Source organism: Pelophylax lessonae, assembly GCF_965119305.1.
Source record: "Pelophylax lessonae genome assembly, chromosome: 7".
Taxonomy (NCBI): domain Eukaryota; kingdom Metazoa; phylum Chordata; class Amphibia; order Anura; family Ranidae; genus Pelophylax; species Pelophylax lessonae.
In genome coordinates, this window is record NC_138774.1 from 231,400,121 (window position 1) to 231,421,254 (window position 21,134).

Consider the following 21,134-nt stretch of genomic DNA (forward strand, 5'->3'; position numbering starts at 1 on the left):
CAGGACAAACTTACGGCATGACCCAAATACTCATGGCCCGATCTGTAGGAGTTCCGAAATATACTACATGAGGTCACATGATCACTGCCATGCTTCCTTTTACTGCAGGTCAATAACAAGGACCCAAGACCAATTCATATAGATCATTTAACCTCAGGAAGATAGAAAAGATCAATAAAAGTATTTCTTATAGGCAAACGGTGTAAAAATGTAAGCGTGGCCTCTTGTGGTCCCTCTACAGCAGGGCAGGAGGGTGAGAGGAAGAAACAGCAAAAAATCAGTTCATGTGATTAGAAGAGAGGAGAGTAAGGAGGTGAGCTCATCGCTGTGCTACTTCTCCTTTCACTGTCCAGTCATAGGATGGGGTTGAGTCCAGGATGACCTGATGCTCGTCACCATGACTGAGGACATCTAGTGGCAGAAAAAAAACACTGTAGGGACAATCTCTGGATTTCAAGTGAATGTTTCAGCAAAAGCGTGTTGTATTATTTTATCTTTTATGGTTGTATTCATTTTGGTCTTGGTATTCTTGGCTGAAGTTCAGCTTTAAAGCGCTTCAACATAAAAAAAAAAAAAAAAACACACATATACATATTTTCAAAGGTCACTTTATTAGGTACACATTGCTAGTACTGGCCTGGACCCCCTTTTGCCTTCAGAACTGCCTTCATTCTTCGTGTCATAGATTCAACAAGGTGTTGGAAACATTCCTCAGAGATTTTGGTCCATAATGAAATGATATCATCAAGCTGTTGCTGCAGATTTGTCGCCTGCACATCCATGATGTGAATCTCCCGTTCCACCACACCCCAAAGGTGCTCTATTGGATGAGATGTGGTGAGTGCGGAGGCCATTGGAGTACAGTGACCTCATTGTCATGTTCAAGAAACCAGTGGTGAGATGATTGGAGCTTTGTGCAGTGCCATCTTAAGAGCATTATAGGCCCCTGGGCAATGCAGTGCACCCCACCTACACAATCACCCACAAGAATAAAAATGAAAATTATGGATAAGGCGATATTTATTGGTACAGCAGTGCCAGGCTAATGACAGCTTCCAAGTTGGGCGGCTGGGTTCGGTGAACACACACACGGACGGGAGCCCGACTCAACTGTCCTGTGTGTGCCTGTTCACGTGGAGGCCTGTCCTGCAGTTGTGGGCTTCCCCTCCATGGCCCAAGTGGCCTGACAGCAGCGCAGGGCCGACAGGCGCTTTCCACCTGCTAAATTTGGTGCTTGGATGCACACAGGAATTGGGACTAATTCTTGGCTGGGGCTGGGTCACTGGGCAACTGCCCAGCACGCCCATTCGGTAAGATGGCCCTGGCTTTGTGACATGGAGCATTATCCTGCTGGAAGGAGCCATCAGAAGATGGGGACACTGTAGTCATAAAGGGATGGACATGGTCAGCAACAATACTCAGGTACGCCGTGGTGTTTAAACAATACTCAATTAAGTACTAAGGGGCCCAAAGTGTGCCAAGAGAATATCCCCCACACCATTACACCGCCACCAGCCTGAACCTTTGATATAAGGCAGGATGGATCCATACTTTCATGTTGTTTACACCAAATTCTGACCCCACCATCTGAATGTCACTCTGAAATCAAGACTCCTCAGACCAGGCAATGTTTTTCCAATCTTCTATTGTCCAATTTTGGTGAGCCTGTGCGATTTGTAGCCTCAGTTTCCTGTTTTTAGCTGCCCGGAGTGGCACCCGGTATGGTCTTCTGCTGCTGTAGCCCATCTGATTCAAGGTTTGATGTGTTGTCACTTAAATCCCCTTTCTGCACCATTCTGATGCTCAATTTGAACTTTAGCAAGTCTTCACCACGTCTAGATGCCTAAATGCATTGAGTTGCTTCCATGTGATTGGCTGATTAGCAATTTGTGTTACCAAGCAATTGAACAGGTGTACCGGATACAGTGGCCAGTGAGTGAGTGTGTATATATATGTATATACACACATACATACACACACACACTCACACATCTATACACAGCCCTCAAAACTTCCACTCACCTGGGGGTGAGTGTGGATCAGGGGCTGATTGGCTGCCATAAGCGATCAGCCTGGATACTGTCAGGAGGAGAGCTGGCCTAATCACACAGAGTGGGAATCTCCCACTGTGACACAGCTTGGATATGAAAAGCTGGCTGCTGTCATAATTCCCGCCTCCTGGACCGGCTCCTATGATAGACAGCACACTGTTCTAATGTCAGTCCAAGAGGCGGGACTTTGTTTGACAGCGGCTCTCGTTTCATCTCTAAACTGTGTTACAGCTGGAGATCCCTGTTCTGTGTAATCCGGCCAGCAATCCCCCTGATTCCTCCATGTGATCCCTGCTGCACTGATGAGCACTGATGGGCACTGATAATTCTGCACTCATGAGGCAACAATGATAGGCACTGATAAGCTGCCCTGATGGGCACTGATGAGGCTGCACTAATAGGACAGCACTGATATGCTGCACTGATGGGCACTGATGGGGCTGCACTGATGAGGGTACACTGATGAGCACTAATACACTGCACTGATAGGCAATGATGAGCATGCACTGATGAGGTGGCTCTGATGAGACAGTGCAGCCTCATCAGTGCCCATCATTGCTGTCTCATCAGTGCCACCTCATCAGTGGCCATCAGTGCCCATCAGTGCATGTTCATCAGTGCCTATCAGTGCAGTGCATTAGTGCTCATCAGTATAGCCTCGTCCTTGCAGCCCCATCAATGCCCATCAGTGCAGAATATCAGTGCTGCCCTATGAGTGCAGCCTCATCAGTGCCCATCATTGCTAATAGGGCAGCACTGATATGCATGCTCATGCACTGATAGGCTGCACTGATGGCCACTGATGAGACAGCAATGATGGGCACTGATAGGCACTGAGAGGCTGCACTGTTTTTGGTTGAATATTGTTAGGCTATTATTTTAGCTTATATTTGGTTGAATGCTGTTAGGCTATTTTTGATTGAATATAGTTAGGCTGATGTTTTAGGCTGTTTTTCTTTTCTGGTTGAATGTTCTTAGGCTCTTTTTTCTTAGGGTATTAGGGAATGTTACATTTGCCCTGTTAAATATCAGAAAAAAACACTTCACCAATATTAATCCCATTCCCGCCGACCGCCTCCCGACTCTTTAAGGGCTCTAAAAGTTGGGAGGCGGAGGCAGGCATTTGGGTCATGTGACCGCTGTGATTGGCTGTCACAGTGGTCACATGATTGGAAAGCTCCCGATTGCTAGTATGCATCGGGAGCTTTCCATTAACCTCCAGCTAGCGTGTTCCCAACAGGGAGCGTGCTCTCAGCACAGTAAGTGGTTAACACAGGGCCGCATATATGTGTGCGCCCGTCGTGAAGAGGTTAAAAACATTTGGATGAGTATTATTTGTGACATTTACATGAATGTTAAAACATTTGTGCAGTGATTATATATAGCAAATAGATCTCTATGGTTTAAAACTGGTCACTGGTTAAAAAATAGAAAAAAGTGTATTTTGTTTTCTATTTTATTTTTCTTAGACCTACATCATAATGTATATAAATTCACTTTCACATGAACCTTTAACCACTTCAATGGAAGATTTTACCCCCTTCATGACCAGACCATTTTTTGCTATTTGGCACTGCTCTACTTTAACTGGCGATTGCAATTTTTTCCTACAAATAGAGCTTTTTTTAGTGGTATTTTATCACCACAGTTTTTTTTTTTTTTTTTTTATAAATAAAAAAAGAGCATACATTTTGTAAAAAAAAAAAAAACATTTTTTTTACTTTCTGTTAAAAAACATCCAATAAAAAAAATGTAAAAAAATCTAATTTATTCATATATTTAGGCCGAAATTTATTCTGCTACGTCTTTGGTAAAAAAAAATAAAATAAAAATCCCAATATCTGTATATTGACTTGTCTGCGTGAAAGTTATAGTGTCTACAAACTATAAGATATATACTGAAATTTTTATTTATTCATTTTCTTTATACTAGTAATGGTAGTGCTCAGCAACATATAGCGGGACTGCAGGAAATCTGACACTAACTGACACTTTGTGGGAACAGGCTAACTGCCACTAATACAATGATCAATGCTAAAGCTTTGCAGGGAAACAAAAATTGGCACACATCGCCACTGTCAGAAGAGCGTTTTGTGTTGTTTACAAAACACTCTCCTCTCACTTGCTCCACCGATCAGTGGGTCCCGGCCATAGATTATTGGCCAGGAACCGGTGATCACCATGTGCTGGAGCCAGTGACAGCACAGCCGGGTACCAAAAATGCAGAATCACTTATATATATATGTGATTCTGCGCAGCAGAACTACAGTGCGCGGTCAGCAAGTGGTTAATATATGAGAAAGGGTTCCCAGAGCAGGGCAGTATAACTAAAAAAGCCGACAGAACTGCTATGTCCCTTTCAGGCACACATTGAAAACTAAAGCAGGGCTGTCTGATTAGGATCTAGCCAGTCATCCAGTTTATTTACTCTTCAATGTTAATTATAGATTGAGCTATTGAGCTTTGTAAACAGCATTTTTACAACAGGTGGCAAAGAGAAACTGGAAGCATGAGAAAAAAAGACCCTAGGGCTCCTCGCTTTTCTGTTCACCAATTTTGATCATATCTTTGTAGTTAATTGAGCAATTTGTCTACATAACTTCTCTTGTTCTGATTTGCCTCTACCAGTACACGCTGTGTCAGTGCATTCTATTCCTTAGGATTAAGAGATGTCAATTTATGTCTATTTACACATTCCATTATTGTAGAACCTGTGATGTCTGTAGTACGAGAACATAGCAACAGGGTAAATATGGATTGTTCCTTTAGACATGGTGTACCAGGACAATGAGTAGATATTATGTACAAACCTTATTACCTGGCTACCAAGGCTTACTATTTATATTTGATATGAAAAATTCACTTCAATCATAATCAATCCTCCCTTTTAAATAACTGTACTGGCATTGCCTGCCTCTCACGGCAATTAGCCTTCAGTCATTTTGTTTCTGAGAATTCTATGAAAGAACATATCTGTGGTACCTTTTAGACATGCATGTTTCATGGGCCTTAGGTGTGCAATCTGCTGATCAGTTGCTTGATACAGATAGCACAGCTAAAGTTTGCATCACCTAATGGCCAGCAGGGGTGTATATTGCAGGGATCCTTAAACTACGGCCCTCCAGCTGTTGCAGGACTAGATATCCCATGAGGCATTGTAAAACTCTGACATTCACAGACATGACAAGGCATGATGGGAATTGTAGTTCCTGAACAACTGGAGGGGCCATAGTTTGAAGACCCCTGATCTAAAGCAATGCCAGGGATGTATTACTTCATAGAATGCTCTTGAAAGTAGATCCAAGGTAGGGTGCTGTGACATTTACAGGAGCCTGCCAGTACCTCCCACCAAATTCGGAGCAAAGACCAGCAGAAAGACCCAGTGATGACATCACTGGGTTTCAAAGGGTAAATTTCTTGAGAACAAAATTAGTTTTTAAATATATTATATGCATACATTCATCTTTAGTGTTAAAAAGATCTCCCAGCAAACAGCTGAATGTATAGTATAGTCTAAATACATAACTACTACATACTGTGGGTATAGGATTGTGTATATGGAATTGCATGATTTTTTTCTTTTTTTTTATTGGTTGGACTTGTCATCTTTTTTTAACCTGACTAACTATGCAACTACAGTATGCAACAATAAATATTCTTACCATTTTAGATGACAAAGGATTTCCAATTCTGTACAACCAGTCTTGTGATTTACATACATCTGTGACAATAAGCAGCAAGGCAGTGAAGTTGACACCCTTGTTTCTTGATCAAAAAGATTACACACTGGCTTCCTATTTTTATAGGTTCCACACTTATATTTTGGTCAAGAAGGCTACACACCTATTTCCTGACCAAGAAGGTGACGCACTATTTCTTGACTATGAAGGTGACATATTGACTTCTTGGGTTAACACTTGACACACTTATATTTTGGCCAAGGAGGCTGCACACCTATTTCCTGGCCAAAGAGTTGACATACCTATTTCTTAGTGGAGAAGGTAACACGCTGACATCCTAGTTTAATAGGTGACACACTTATTTCCTGGCCAAGAAGGTGACACCCTTATTTTCTGGCCAAGAGGGTGACATACTGACTTCCTAGCTTTACAGGTGAGACACCAACTTCCTCATTTAGCAGGAGACACGCTTCTATTTTGGCCAAGGAGTCTACCCACCTATTTCCTTGCCAAGGAGGTGACATACTTAGCTTTTGACCAGGAAAGTGACATATTGACTTCCTGGGTTAGCATTTGACAAACATATATTGGGCCAGGAGGCTACACACCTATTTCCTGGCAAAGGAGGTGACATACCCATTTCTTGACCACGAAGGTGACATTCCGACTTCCTGGGTTAACATTTGACACACTTCTATTTTGGCGAAGGAGTCTACACACCTATTTCCTGGCCAAGGAGGTGACATACCCAATTTTTGAACATGAAGGTGACATATTGATTTCCTGGGTTAGCATTTGACACACTTATATTTTGAGCAAGGAGGCCACACATCTATTTTCTGGCCAAGGAGGTGACATTCTTATTTTCTGGCCAAGAGGGTGACATACTGACTTCCTAGCTTTACAGGTGAGACACCAACTTCCTCATTTAGCAGGAGACACGCTTATATTTTGGCCAAGGAGTCTACCCACCTATTTCCTTGCCAAGGAGGTGACATACTTAGCTTTTGACCAGGAAAGTGACATATTGACTTCCTGGGTTAGCATTTGACAAACTTATATATTGGGCAAGGAGGCTACACACCTATTTCCTGGCAAAGGAGGTGACATACCTATTTCTTGACCATGAAGGTGACATTCTGACTTCCTGGGTTAACATTTGACATACTTCTGTTTTGGCCTGGGAGGCTACACACCAATTTCATGGTCAAGTAGGTGACATACCCAATCTCTGATCATAAAGGTGACATATTGATTTCCTGGGTTAGCATTTGACAAACATATTTTGGGCAAGGAGGCTACACACCTATTTTCTGGCCAAGGAGGTGACATACCTATTTCTTGACCATGAAGGTGACATTCCGACTTCCTGGGTTAACATTTGACACACTTCTATTTTGGCCTTGGAGACTACACACCAATTTCATGGTCAAGTAGGTGACATACCCAACTTTTGACCATGAAGGTGACATATTGATTTCCTGGGTTAGCATTTGACACACTTATATTTTGAGCAAGGAGGCCACACATCTATTTTCTGGCCAAGGAGGTGACATACCTATTTCTTGACCATGAAGGTGACATTCCGACTTCCTGGGTTAACATTCGACACACTTCTATTTTGGCCTTGGAGGCTACACACCAGTTTCCTGGTCAAGAGGGAGACACATTTATTTACTTTCTGGTTTAGCAGGTGGCACGCTTATTTCCTGGCCAAGGAGGAGACACGCTGACTTCCTAGTTTATCAGGTGACACACCAATATTTTGGCCAAGGAGGTGACACTCTTATTTTCTGGCCAGAAAGGTGCCACACTTCTCTCCTATCCAAGTAGATGATACATTCTTCATGAAAGTGACACACTGACTTCCTGGTTTGGACACACTTGCATTTTGCCCAAGCAGGTGACACACCTATTTCCTAACCAAGAAAAAGACATTCCAACTTTCTGCTTAGCACTTGACATGCATTATTTGGCCGGGGAGGTGACACACTTTTCTTGACACAGTGACCTCCTGGTTTAGCAGGTGACCCACCAACTTCCTCATTTATCAGGGGAAACATTTATCACCTATTCAAGAAGGAAACACTTGTTTCTTGACCTGGAACGTGACACACTACCTTCTGGTTTGGAAGGTGACACACATGTTTTGCCCATGCAGGTGACACACCTACTGTCATCCAAAGAAGACAACACCTAACTTCCCGATTAGCATTTGACACACTTCTATTTTGGCTCCAGCCTGCTCATTGGGTAATAAATAGTTATCTTGGCTGTGCAGTCTAGCATGTTTGAATCACAAGAACAATTTTTCATATTTACAAATCCTTGAGCAGATAAAACAGCTCCCATATATGCATTTCACAATTTTCTGCTGTTCTGCTGTGCTGTAGATTTATAAAACATTGCATTTTGGGCCCTTAGTAGAGCATCCATAGTATTTGTTCCATCATCCTCTGCGGCAGTCCTCTCCATACAGGAATGGCAGCCATGCCTCTTCACCAATCCTCCCTATACCCAGCACCAACGTCACCTTATATTGATGTCCTAATCCCTAGAATCCTCTTATAAATCAAACGGCCTGCTCTGCTTTCTGGACACAGACACAAATTAATCGTCCCCAGCCATGGCGATGACTCACCCAACTATTAGGTCTCCTGCTTGTTATACAAATGGTGACAACAGATTTATAAACCTTGATCTTTAAAGATGTTTAAAATCTGGTTGGCTTTCAAATATTAAATATTTCAGAGGAGATGTTCACAAGCACAGGGTAGAAGTGAGAGAAAATACTGTCTTCTACATCTGGGAGCAGCCAATCAGATTCTTGCTTATGTTCCCAGGATACTTGGAAATGTAAGTAAGTATCTGATTGGCTGCTTGAGGCTGCATTCACATGTCAGCGTATTGATCGCGGGCAGAATCGCCGCAATTCCGCCCGCGATCCGGAAATCATTGCAAATCGCGGGATGCCTGTGTGTTGCCCGTGATTTGCAATAGCACCCCAAACGCTGTGCGATGTTGCCGCGATTTCCGCCTGCCGAATTGCAGTAACATCGCGCAAAAAAAATTGCAGGACGCATTACGTTTCAAAGAAGCTCTTGTACTTTTTTGGGCATAATGCGTCCCGCGATTTTTTTTGCGCGATGTTACCACGATTCGGCAGGCGGAAATCGCGGCAACATCGCACAGCGTTTGGGCTGCTATTGCAAATCACGGGCAACGCACAGGCGTCCCGCGATTTGCAATGGTTTCCGGATCGCGGGCGGAATCGCGGCGATTCTGCCCGCGATCAATACGCTGACATGTGAATGCAGCCTGAGGGAACTGCTCTATTATCGTTCAATATTTTTTGCAAATGATTTAGTAAAGCCAAACTCTACTAGATACAAAAGGTGGAATCATAGACGTGCACACAGGGTGTGCCAGAATCACCCGATTCCCTCTGTTTAAACTCCTGATATTTCACCAAAGCCCCCTAACGGGGCTCCAAAAAAAGTGTGTAAAATAAAAAAAAAGATTAAAAAAAAAAAAAATGTAAAAAATAATAAAAAAAATAAAAACTACTGACACCAATCTTTGCTCTACTGACACCGTCAGTATATATACACATGCGCACACACACATACTGTATGTCTTTGAGCTTCAGGGTGCACACCCTAATGCAAAAGGCTGTGCACACCTATGGGTGGAATATATATAAATATATGGAAACCTTTTTACCTGTGTATGAATCAGTGCTGCGCACACAAACCTTAATAAACTTGCAATGCAATATAATAACACAAAATATGTTAAAAAATATCAATCATGTCCTAACAACAAGACCCCATTTGGCAAAAGGAACAGCAATGCAATATAATAACACAAAATATGTTCAAAAATATCAATCATGTCCTAACAACAAGACCCCATTCAGCTTAAAAGGAACAGCTTTAACAATCAAGAAACTCTCAATTATAATGCTAAAAAAAAAAAAAAAAAAAACACAGTGCTCACTGCTAAAAACTGATTTGGTAAAACTCAATAACGCGCACTCGCTTTTTCGAATACAAAAAACGACTAACATAAGGTCAGATGAACAGTGCTGTCCAGGAGAAGTACAGAGCCACACGGCAATACAATGTTCCCTTTTGGGAATGAAGGGAACTCGCTTTAAATTTAAATATTTTTTTATGAATACATAACTGCATTTATTGATTGATTTTTATATTTTCCTTCAAGCTTAGCTATTGCCTAAATACTTGAGGCATGTATAGACTGTCAGGAGCTTCCTGGAATAAAGACCGGTCATTGCCGCCATCTCTCTCCTTGTGCAAGATGACTGGTCTTGTCTCCACCCCCTCCTGTAGTTTTCTGTAGTGGGTGGGGCCTTCTAAGCCCCTCCCATAGCTCTGCTCTCTGCACAGGCTATGTAGAGTACAGTGATGTAAAGGAAGAAATCTGGATAAAGTACATATTTATGCTTATATATATAATGCAACACAATATAGCAGCGAACACTATGGGCAGGTTAGGAAAGTTGACTAATTTCCTGATGCTCTAACATTTAATCATGCAGCGTGAAACGCGTTGACCTTCCTCATCTCCACACAGTGTTCGGTTGCTGTATTGTGTTGCATTTTATATGAGAATAAAGGTGTACTTTATCTGGAGTGCCACCATCTGGATTTCTTCCTCTACATAGTGCTCAGTGTGATGAGCTGGGCTTGCACCCGAGCGGGAGTTGTGTGAGATTGTAGTAGCAGACTGACCTGGAGCAGCATTATATTGTTTGCAATGATGATGTTGCAAAGTAATATCTGGGATTGTAAGGGTATTAACACACACAAAGTAGATTTAAATCATTTAAAGCTATTAAGGAATATTACTGAATAAAAGTTTGTGTGCTCCGAGTTCAGCTTTAAAAACAAAATGCAATCTGTATATATATACACTATATTATCAAAAGTATTGTGACGACTGCCTTTACACGCAAATGGACTTTGACTGCATTACAGTCTTAGTCCGTAGGGTTCAATATTGAGTTGGCCCACCTTTTGCAGCTATAACAGCTTCAACTCCTTTGGGAAGGATGCCCACAAGGTTTAGAAGTGTGTCTATGGGAATGTTTGATCATTCTTCCAGAAGCACATTTTTGTGAAGTCAGGCACTGATGGAGAGCAGGCCTGTCTCGCAGTCTCCGCTCTAATTCATCCTAAAGGTGTTCTATCGGGTTGAGGTCAGGACTCTGTGCAGGTGAGTCAAGTTCCTGCACCCCAAACTCGCTCATCCTATGTCTTTATGGTCCTTACTTTGTGCACAGTCATGTTGGAACAGGAAGGGGCCATCCCCAAACTATTCCCACAAAGTTCGGAGCATGAAATTGTCCAAGATGTCTTCGTATGCTGACGCCTTAAGAGTTTCCATCGCTGAAACTAAGGGGCCAAGCCCAACCCCTGAAAAACAACCCCACACCATAACCCCCCCCCCACCCCCACCGCTCCACCAAATGATTCGGACCAGTGCACAAAGCAAGGTCCATAAAGACATGGGTGAGCGAGGTTTGAGTGGAGGAGTTTGACTGGCTTGCACCTCAACCCGATAGAACACTTTCTTAGATGAATTAGGCGGAGACTGTGAGCCAGGCCTTCTTCTCCTACATCAGTGCCTGACCTCACAAATGGGCTTCTGGAAGAATGGTAAAACATTCCCATAGACACTCCTAAACCTTGTGGACAGCCTTCCCAGAAGAGTTGAAGCTGTTATAGCTGCAAAGGGTGGGCCAACTCAATATTTAACCCTATGGACTAAGACTGGGATACCATTAAAGTTCATGTGCTTGTAGATGCAAAATACTTTTGGTAATATAGTGTATGTTTACATGCCAGTGATAGCGAATATGGGAAATATTCTGCTGTTAAACTAAAGTATTTTTTTTCTTTTTTTAGGTGTATTTCTCATTCCATATGTCCTGATCGCCATCTTTGGTGGAATTCCAATTTTCTTCCTGGAAATCGCCCTGGGACAGTTCATGAAAGCTGGGAGCATTGCTGTATGGAACATAGCTCCTCTTTTTCAAGGTCAGTCCTCTGAGAAAAATGCATAGATGATCACACATTGTGTATGTTAATAATAACCATGAACTTCTCTTATTTGCACCTTTTTGGTTCCGATGGTTTCACCCCAATGTGATTTTTTTCTGATCTGTGATTGAAATATATTGTGGGTGGACCCGGCTATGGCCCCAAGTTGCTACCACTACGATAGCAACAAAAGGAGCACTCGCCGAGAAGTCCAACTCTTCAAGCATGGAGTTGGAGTTCTCCGTGAAAGGGCATTGCCGTTCCCGCATGCGCAGTAGGTAGTTGTACTCTGCTGCTGAGAACTGCAACTCTCATGCACGGAGTTGGAGTTCTCCGTGAACGTGCTTTGAAGGCGGCACATGTGCGTTAGCGGCAACTTGCCGAGATCTGCGACCAGAAGTGACGCGGGTTGGAGATCTCGGCAGGTTGGAAATTTCGGCAGTACATCGGCAGCACTCATGCAGCCCCAGACAATGACACTCCCACCACCATACTTGACTGTAGGCAAGACACACTTGTCTTTATACCCCTCACCTGGTTGCTGCCACACACGCTTGACACCATCTGAACCAAATAGGTTTTATTTTGGTCTCATCAGACCACAGAACATGGTCCTCAGTCTGCTTGTCTTCAGCAAACTGTTTGCAGGCTTTCTTGTGGATCATCCTTAGAAGAGGCTTCCTTCTGGGACAACAGCCATGCAGACCAATTTGATGCAGTGTGCGGCATATGGTCTGAGCACTGACAGGCTGGCCCCCCCCACCCCTTCAACCTCTACAGCAATGCTGGCAGTACTCATACGTCTATTTCCCAAAGACAGTCTCTGGATAGGACGCTGTGCACGTGCACTCAGCTTCTTTGGTTGACCATGGTCTATTCCGAGTGAAGCAAGAAAGGAGAGAGCGGCGCCAGCTTAGTATAGTACAAGTTTATTTAACACTGTTAAAATTGGTGACTCACTGTCCGAGGTTGGGTGAGACCGGTACACAAAGACTGTTAGGGTCATCCATCTTCCTCTTCCAGGATAGTGGTCATAGGAGAAGGTGGTGAGGTTCCAGAGGTATAGCCGAGCCGCTGTGGGGCTGCTAGTTGTCACTGGCCGCGGCGGAGCATGCACAACAGGGCTCCGGCTGCCGACTTCTGATCCCTGATGACATCACTTCCTGGCAGGAGAAAAATAGGAGTTGCACGCGTTCGGAGCATCCGTGCTCCTTCGTCAGGCGATGGGAGTTGCACTCCTATGTAAACTCCTATTTTTCTCCTGCCAGGAAGTGATGTCATCAGGGATCAGAAGTCGGCAGCCGGAGCTCTGTTGTGCATGCTCCGCCGCGGCCAGTGACAACTAGCAGCCCCACAGCGGCTCGGCTATACCTCTGGAACCTCACAACCTTCTCCTATGACCACTATCCTGGAAGAGGAAGATGGATGACCCTAACAGTCTTTGTGTACCGGTCTCACCCAACCTCGGACAGTGAGTCACCAATTTTAACAGTGTTAAATAAACTTGTACTATACTAAGCTGGTGCCGCTCTCTCCTTTCTTGCATCTCTCAGGGCTTCTCCACGCTTCAGCCGGCTGCCGCGGACTATAGCTCCCCTACAGTACCAAACTTTGTTCCCCCCCCACGCAGCCCCATAACCCCCCCCCCTCCCATCCACCCACATTCCTTGTACCACCTTGGGATATTAGAAGAGCGCCATGACACCCCCCACTTTCATGTCTATTCCGAGTGAAACCTGTCCTGTTAAACCACTGTAGGGTCTTGGCCACCACACTGCAGCTCAGTTTCAGGGTCTTGGAAATCTTCTCATAGCCTAGGCCATCTTTATGTAGAGCAACAATTCTTTTTTTCAGATCCTCAGTGAGTTCTTTGCCATGAGGTGCCTTGTTGAACTTCCAGTGACCAGTATGAGAGAGTGAGAGCGATAACACCAAATTTAACACACCTGCTCCTCATTCACATCTGAGACCTTGTAACACCATCGAGTCACATGACACCGGGGAGGGAAAATTGTTAATTGGACCCAATTTGGACATTTGAGTTGAAGCTGTTATAGCTGCAAAGGGTGGGCCAACTCAATCTTTAACCCTACGGACTAAGACTGTAAAGGCAGGTGTCCCGATTTTTTTGGGTAATATAAGGTATGCGCTATGTTGTGGCGTTAATACTTACCCCTCTTTGCTGTTGCACATATGCATCATATTGGCGCCAAGAGGTTAATGAACTTATATGGATGAACTAAGTTACAGAGATTTCCATATTTTCCTGTACAAATATTTTTGTTTGTGAATTGATCATTTGTAAGAGGAAAATAATGAACTCATCCATCCCATGGAGCTTAGCCTTACAAACCATGCTCCTAGCTTCATACACGCTCTTACATTTATTAGCGGTCGAGTTATGTTAGCTTTCTCCTTTACTGAACCCTACATACGGTCTCATGACCCCAAACTAATGTATGCAAGCTCAGCAAAGCGTTTCCAATCTAAGCGGGAGCCGCGTTCCTGCCTCTTGTCCGACAAGCTTGTACTGTTCTAGCCCCAAGCTGCCTCTTGTTAATTAAATAACGCATAATGGTGTGTTTTCCTTCCATGATCACTCAAGTACAGCGGGGCCGGTGAGGGAATAGCATCATGTGTGAGGCTTGTGACCCATGTGGACGCCGTATATTACAATTTATTACATCAATAAAGCCTGAGTTGGCCTAACCCTTTTAGCTTTCCTGGTAATTAAAGGTAATGTAACAAACATTTTAATTGAAGTGCCACACCACTGCTAATAGGTCCAAATACAACTTAATTCCAATAAAAGTCAGGGGAACCATCCAAAAAGGAGTCTACGTGTTTTGGGGGTCCAAGTGTGCCCCCTTTGTCAGGGCTAGAAAGAACATTTCCATATCAATCTGGCTCTTAGACCCCCGAAACACATTGAATACTTTTTGGATTGTCTCTCCAACTTTTACTGGAATAAAGTTGTGTCTGGGCCTCTAAGCAGTGGTGTGGCACTTCATTTTCAATGTTTGTTGCATTACACTACAACAAGCCATGGAAACCGTGGAGAAACTCTGGGGTGTAGACGTGGCCTGCCTGGAAACCAGATCATTTACATCAACATGAATACTTTAAGATGGCAATACCCAGAGCTATTTTTTTCCCCAGAGAACCCTTGTCTCTGCCCCCTACCTACCTCCAGGGCAGCCATCAGAAATTTTGGGGCCCTTACACAGCTTTAGGCCTGGGCCCCTCCGGGCCTGACCACCAATATTCCACAGGGCCTGCCCTCTGGCCGTCCCACCAAATCCGCCCACTGGCCATCCCACCGAGTCCTTCCGTGCACCCACTTTTATTTTAACACTCTTACAACTTAATATATGAAAATGAATCCAAGCCAGCGAAGAGACATCCTCATATATTCAGCAAAGAGACATCCCAATCCAGTAAAGAGACAGCCTCATATATTCAGCAAAGAGATATCCCAATCAAGTAAAGAGATGGCCGTATATATTCAGCAAAGAGATATCCCAATCAAGTAAAGAGACGGCCGTATATATTCAGCAAAGATATATCCCAATCAAGTAAAGAGACGGCCTCATATATTCAGCAAAGATATCCCAATCAAGTAAAGAGACGGCCTCATATATTCAGCAAAGGCACATCCCAATCCAGTCAAGAGACATCCCCATATATTCAGCAGAGAGACATCTCAATCCAGTAAAGAGACAGCCTCATATATTCAGCAAAGAATCCATCTCAATCCAGTAAAGAGATGGCCTCCTATACTGTATTCAGCAAAAAGACATCCTAACCCAACAAAGAGACGTCCTCATATATTCAGCTAAGACAAATCCCAATCCATTAAAGAGACAGCCTCATATATTCAGCAAAGCGACATCCCAATCCAGCAAAGAGACAGCCTCATATAATCAGCAAAGCGACATCCCAATCCAGCAAAGAGACGGCCTCATATATTCAGCAGAGACATCCTAATCCAGCATAGAGACAGCCTCATATTTTCAGCAAAGAGACAGCGCAATCCAGCAAAGAGACATCCCTTTGGCTGCATTGGCTTACCCTGTAGCCACCCTGCTTTAGCAATTGCTAGTTACTGCAGCAGCATAAACTCGGTCTGATTGGTTGGGGCCATGGCGGCCGGGCCCCCTCAGAACGCTCGGGCCCCCTACATGTGTATGGGCTGTCCCCCCTGATGGCTGCCCTGCCTAACTCCCAGCACTATCCCATGGCTCCACAACCCCATACCACCCCTTTTTAGAGAAAAAAGAACCAGGTATCTTTTTGTGGTGCTAAGTAGTTTGTATGGAATGTGTAAGGCCCCTTTCACACATGCAGACCGTTCAGATCAACCTGTCAGTTTTTCAGGCGGATCTGAACAGATGCATCTCTATGGGGCAGCGGATGTCAGCGGAGAAATGTCCGCTGATGTCCAATCCGATCCTGTCCGTCAAATCCGGGATGGATGGAAACCCTATTTTCCATTAGTCTGGCGGATCGGATCACATGAGAATGGACAGGCGGTCCATTCTTATCCGATTCCCCATAGAGGACAGCGAGGATCTGACACCTCTGTCTCCGCACACAGCGCAGAGACAGAGCTGTCATCCATCTGCTCAGCGGGGATTGGCGGATCGATCCCCGCTGAGAAAAACGGAGTCCGCCGACGGAGTGGACATGTGTGAAAGGGTCCTTAATGATAACAAGAAAAGAAGTAAAATAGATCCACTGCAGCCCCCCCCCCCCTCCAGCAACAATAGACTCCCACCACCAACAACAGATCTCCCAGAAGCAAGCTTCAGTAGACCCCCTCCCTCAACAGTAGATCCACCCCAGCAGCAATTAACCCAAAGGTACAATAGACCAACCACCAGCAACAATAGATCCCCCACCCAAGTGAAATAGATCCCCAGCCTTCCCCAGTGTGTCTATAGGAATGTTTGACCATTCTTCCAGAAGCAGATTTGTGAGGTCAGGCACTGATGTGGACGAGAAGGCCTGGCTGACAGTCTCAACTCTAATTTATCCCAAAGATGTTCTATTGGGTTGAGGTCAGGACTCTTTGCAGGCCAGTCAAGTTCCTCCACCCCAAACTCACTCATCCTGGCTCCTTCCTGTTCCAACATGACTGCACACCAGTGCAAAAAGCAAGGTCCATAAAGCCATGAATGAGTGAGCTTGGGGAAGAGGAGCACAAGTCCTGACCTCAACCCAATAGAGCACCTTTGGAATGAATTAGTGCACAGACTGTGAGCCAGGCCTTCTTGTCCCACATCTGCGCCTGACCTCACAAATGCGCTTCTGGAAGAATGGTGAAACATTCCCATAACACTCCTAAACCTTGTGGACAGTCTTCCCAGAAGAGTTGAAGTTGTTATAGCTGCAAAGGGTGGACAAACTCAATATTGAACCCTACGGTATAAGATTGGGATACCATCAAAGTTCATGTGCGTGTAAAGGCAGGCGTCCCAATACTTTTGGTAATATAGTGTTATAGGAGCTTCATACATTTTGACCCCGATAGACTCCAATTGGAGATCCAGAAAAATGCAAGAAAAAAGGTGTGTAACACAAGTTATTCCTGCTCTTTTTTACCTGGTAACTGCTTTCCATTAGCTAAAAACAAAGTATTAAAAAAAATAATAAAAATAAAAAGAACGATTTTAAAAATGCTCAAACCTGAAACATGTGCAACAACGGCCGTACAAATGCTCAAATAAAGTCCCATAAAATGATCAAATATGTGCAACAACGGCCGTACAAATGCTCAAATAAAGTCCCATAAAAATGATCAAATATGCTCTGCTCACATGTGAACGGAGTCTTAAGTTAAACTGTAATGATAGCATTTCCTACGAATTCATTGTACTTCCCTTACTCACATCCCTGTGTGTATTTTTTTCATAGGAATCGGGTTTGCCTCGGTGGTGATTGTGTTTTTCTGCAACACCTATTACATTATGATCTTGACCTGGGGCGTTTACTACCTGGTGAAGTCGTTCACATCAGTGCTGCCCTGGTCACACTGTAATAATACCTGGAACACACAGGAATGCGTGGAGATGTTTCGGCAAGAGGACTGCAGCAATGCTACTTCCAATTCCACCTTTGGGAACCTGACCTGCGATGAACTGTCTGACAAGGTGTCTCCCATCACCGAATTCTGGGAGTAAGTTCCCTTTTATTAACCTAGGAATAAATAATATTTGAACTTCTTATGATGCAATGATATTCTGCTACACTACTACTCTACACAAGTTGGAAGCAGTCATTGGGTGCTAACCTGTTATTCATGATAGCACATTCTGTTAATTAAAAAAAAAAAAAAAAAAAAGACCAAATTTGACCACCTGGGGTTTTTTTCTGGCTTCCAAAAAGTTGTCATACAAATGTTTGAAAAAAAAAAAAAATGTCTATTAACCACTTTACCACCGGAGGATTTTGCTGTCTTACGTCTGGGCCACTTTTTGTGATTCGGCACTGTGCGACTTTAACTGACAATTGCGCGGTCATGCAACACCATACCCAAACGAAATTTACGTCCTTTTTTTCCCACAAACAGAGCTTTCTTTTGGTAGTATTTGATCACCTGTGTGATTTTTACTTTTTGTGCTATAAACAAAAAAAGAGCGTAAATTTTGAAAAAATAACAATATTTTTCACATTTTTTTATATGAAATTCCCCACCCCAAAAACATGTAAAAATCTAAATTTTTTAACATTTCAGGCCAATTTAATTTCTGCTACATATTTTTGGTAAAAAAAAAAAAAATCGCAATAAGCGTATTTTGATTGGTTTGCGCAAAAGTTATTGCGTTTACTAACTAAGGGAAAGATTTCTGTCATTTTTGGTGTTTTTTTTTAACGAGTAATGGCAGCGATCTGCTATTTTTTTTGCGGGACTGCGACATTGCGGCGGACAGATCGGACCCTTGACTGACATTTTTGACACTTTTGGGGGTACCAGTGACATTACTGCAGTAATCAGTGCTATACATATGCACTGTTACTGTAAAAATGACACTGGCAGGGAAGGGGTTAATTTTATTGGAGAGGGAGGGGTTAATGTATGCCTGGTGCTTACTGACATGTGTGGGGGGGGAGGTGACTGAGTGACACAGTGACAGAACCCTGCAATCTGACACTGCCAGTCACTTAGGAGATCCGCCCGTTTTGTCCAGACTCGGTTCCCCGACGATCGGGGAAGAGCAGCTGCTCCTCCCCTGGCCCGACTCCCGCTGTGACTGAGTACAGCGGGAGCGAGCCTCCGGCGGTGCGCGCGCGCCACCAAGAAGGGGGGAGTGTCTGCCGACGTAGGACCTACAAGAGCCACTTTGCCACAGTAGAGCTCTAGTGAGCAGCGGTAAAGTGGTTAAGTTCAACCCATATGTCTATGAAGGTTCTCATTTATTCAGTAGTAGCTGGCAACATTTAACTGGACTTTTTCTGTAATGTAGAAGAGGTTTTGTAGCTTCTCCAGGCCACTTCTTCAGTTCCAAGTGTAAGGAATATACCCCAACATTTATATCCACACAATTAGCACCAACACCTTGCTTAAATTTTCATGGAATGGCTAGATCATCCTTTTTCAACCTTTGAGCAATGATCAATTTCCCTGAGACCAGAAAGATATTTCAAAGAACCCCTAGCAACCTCTGGAGGAACCTTAGGCCTCTTTCACACGGCCGTTCAGTTTTTTTGTTCCGCTCCAGTGCTTTTTTTTTTTTTTGCACGGACACGTATGTATGTATGTCCGCATATCATCCCATCCGTTTGCGGATGATATACGGACATAATGTATGTATATGGGCATTGCGGATGTCAGCGGATGACACCGCTCACATCCGATTTTGCATCCGTTCCGTTTTTTAAACGGAACAAAAATAGGGTTCTGTTCCGTTCCAAAAAACAGAACAGAACTGAAAGGATGAAAATCGGATGTCAGCGGATGGTCATCCGCTGACATCCGCAATGCCATTGACATACATTATGTCCGTAAATCATCCGCAAAAAAATAGGATGATTTACGGACATGCGGAACGCCCGTGTGAAAGGGCCCTTAGGCTTCCATGGAACCCTGTTTGAGAAAGGGCAGTCTAGACGATAATTCTCCAAGAACAGGATGGGAGGTGTGAGAGTTGTGGAACCACCCTGTTATATCTTTAAAGGTTCTCATTTACAATGGTCATGGTATATTTGGTAGTAGTTAGTCACATTCAGCTGGACTTGTTCTGTAATGTTGAAGACATTTCATAGTTTATCCAAGCCACTTCTTCAGTTCTAATGGGAGTCAGGTAAATAAATCAGCTTTATACCCATATAAGTAATGCCATCACCTTTATAGAGTCACCATGAAATGCGTACATGTTAACTGTCCACGATGGAAGATGTGAAAGTTGTGGGACCACCTTGTTCTCGTTGCATATGCCTATGTTTGTTGTCAGGAAGGGTTCATAAATGTACTACCCATAACAGAATCCTGAGAATCCTAAACCCACTGTTGCAAGAGAATAAAAAGTTTTGGGCTAGCCACACATGATAGCCCATGGCTGAACGAGATAAAATAAGACAACATGGATATACAGTAGGACTACAAGCTATTGTATTTAGACATCTGCAGCAACAGTAGCTTTCAGGATACCTGAACAGTAATTTAATTTGATAGAGTGAAGTCACTCCCCAGCAATCAATTTTACAATTGGGTCACTCCCTAATAAATTGCGCTTTGTTGAGCTAGGTGGTGCTAGCAGGGCCACCCATGGCTCAAATTTTGGTAGATTCAGCAGGGATTGGCAATAAGAGTTGTGCATGACCAGTATTAGAAAACATGTGCTCCAACAGGGAAAACATTTCTTCCTGATTCCCGAGGCAATTGGATACCCCTTGGGTCAACAATCTATCAATCATTTTATTACTTATAGATATTAATATTTTGCGCATTTAGAACACACAGTCATTCTCTTATTTTTAAAGGTTTGGATTGCTCTTTTTTTTAAGAGACAACTTGGAAGCTAAAAAAAAAACCTGTCTGGTTGGGAAATTTATAATTGATTCTATGGATTCTTAACTATTTTCTGACTGTTCTTTCATGAATGTTGCTTTTATTGTACGTAATGGCTGCATCCACTGTGGTAGGGTGATGGATAGATTCTGCCTGCTTCAACAGCCTGCTTTACTGCAAGCAAGACAAGTTTGCAATTGGATAGAGTAATCCTGTAAAAATGAATTGTTTGGCTGCATATCGTAAGTTTTCCCCAAGGCATGCTCTATGTGATACTGATATCATGCCTATGTCCAAGCACCATCCACCCTGCAAGTTTTTATTAACT

The 21,134-nt window shown here is 43.6% G+C and overlaps 1 protein-coding gene across 3 annotated transcripts in view; it reads left to right on the forward strand.

Annotated features, from left to right (window-relative positions):
• The window catches only part of SLC6A8 (solute carrier family 6 member 8), a 158,170-nt gene that overhangs the window by 56,474 nt on the left and 80,562 nt on the right, over positions 1 to 21,134 (forward strand). For all 3 annotated transcript variants that reach the window (XR_014225526.1, XM_082264520.1, XM_082264519.1), the window contains exons 2-3: positions 11,662 to 11,793; positions 17,713 to 17,974. Coding sequence is in view for 2 of the 3 variants with exons in the window: in XM_082264520.1 (XP_082120646.1) it covers positions 11,662 to 11,793; positions 17,713 to 17,974 (394 nt within the window). In the remaining variant the exon portion in view is untranslated. The remainder of the gene's footprint in view (positions 1 to 11,661; positions 11,794 to 17,712; positions 17,975 to 21,134) is intronic.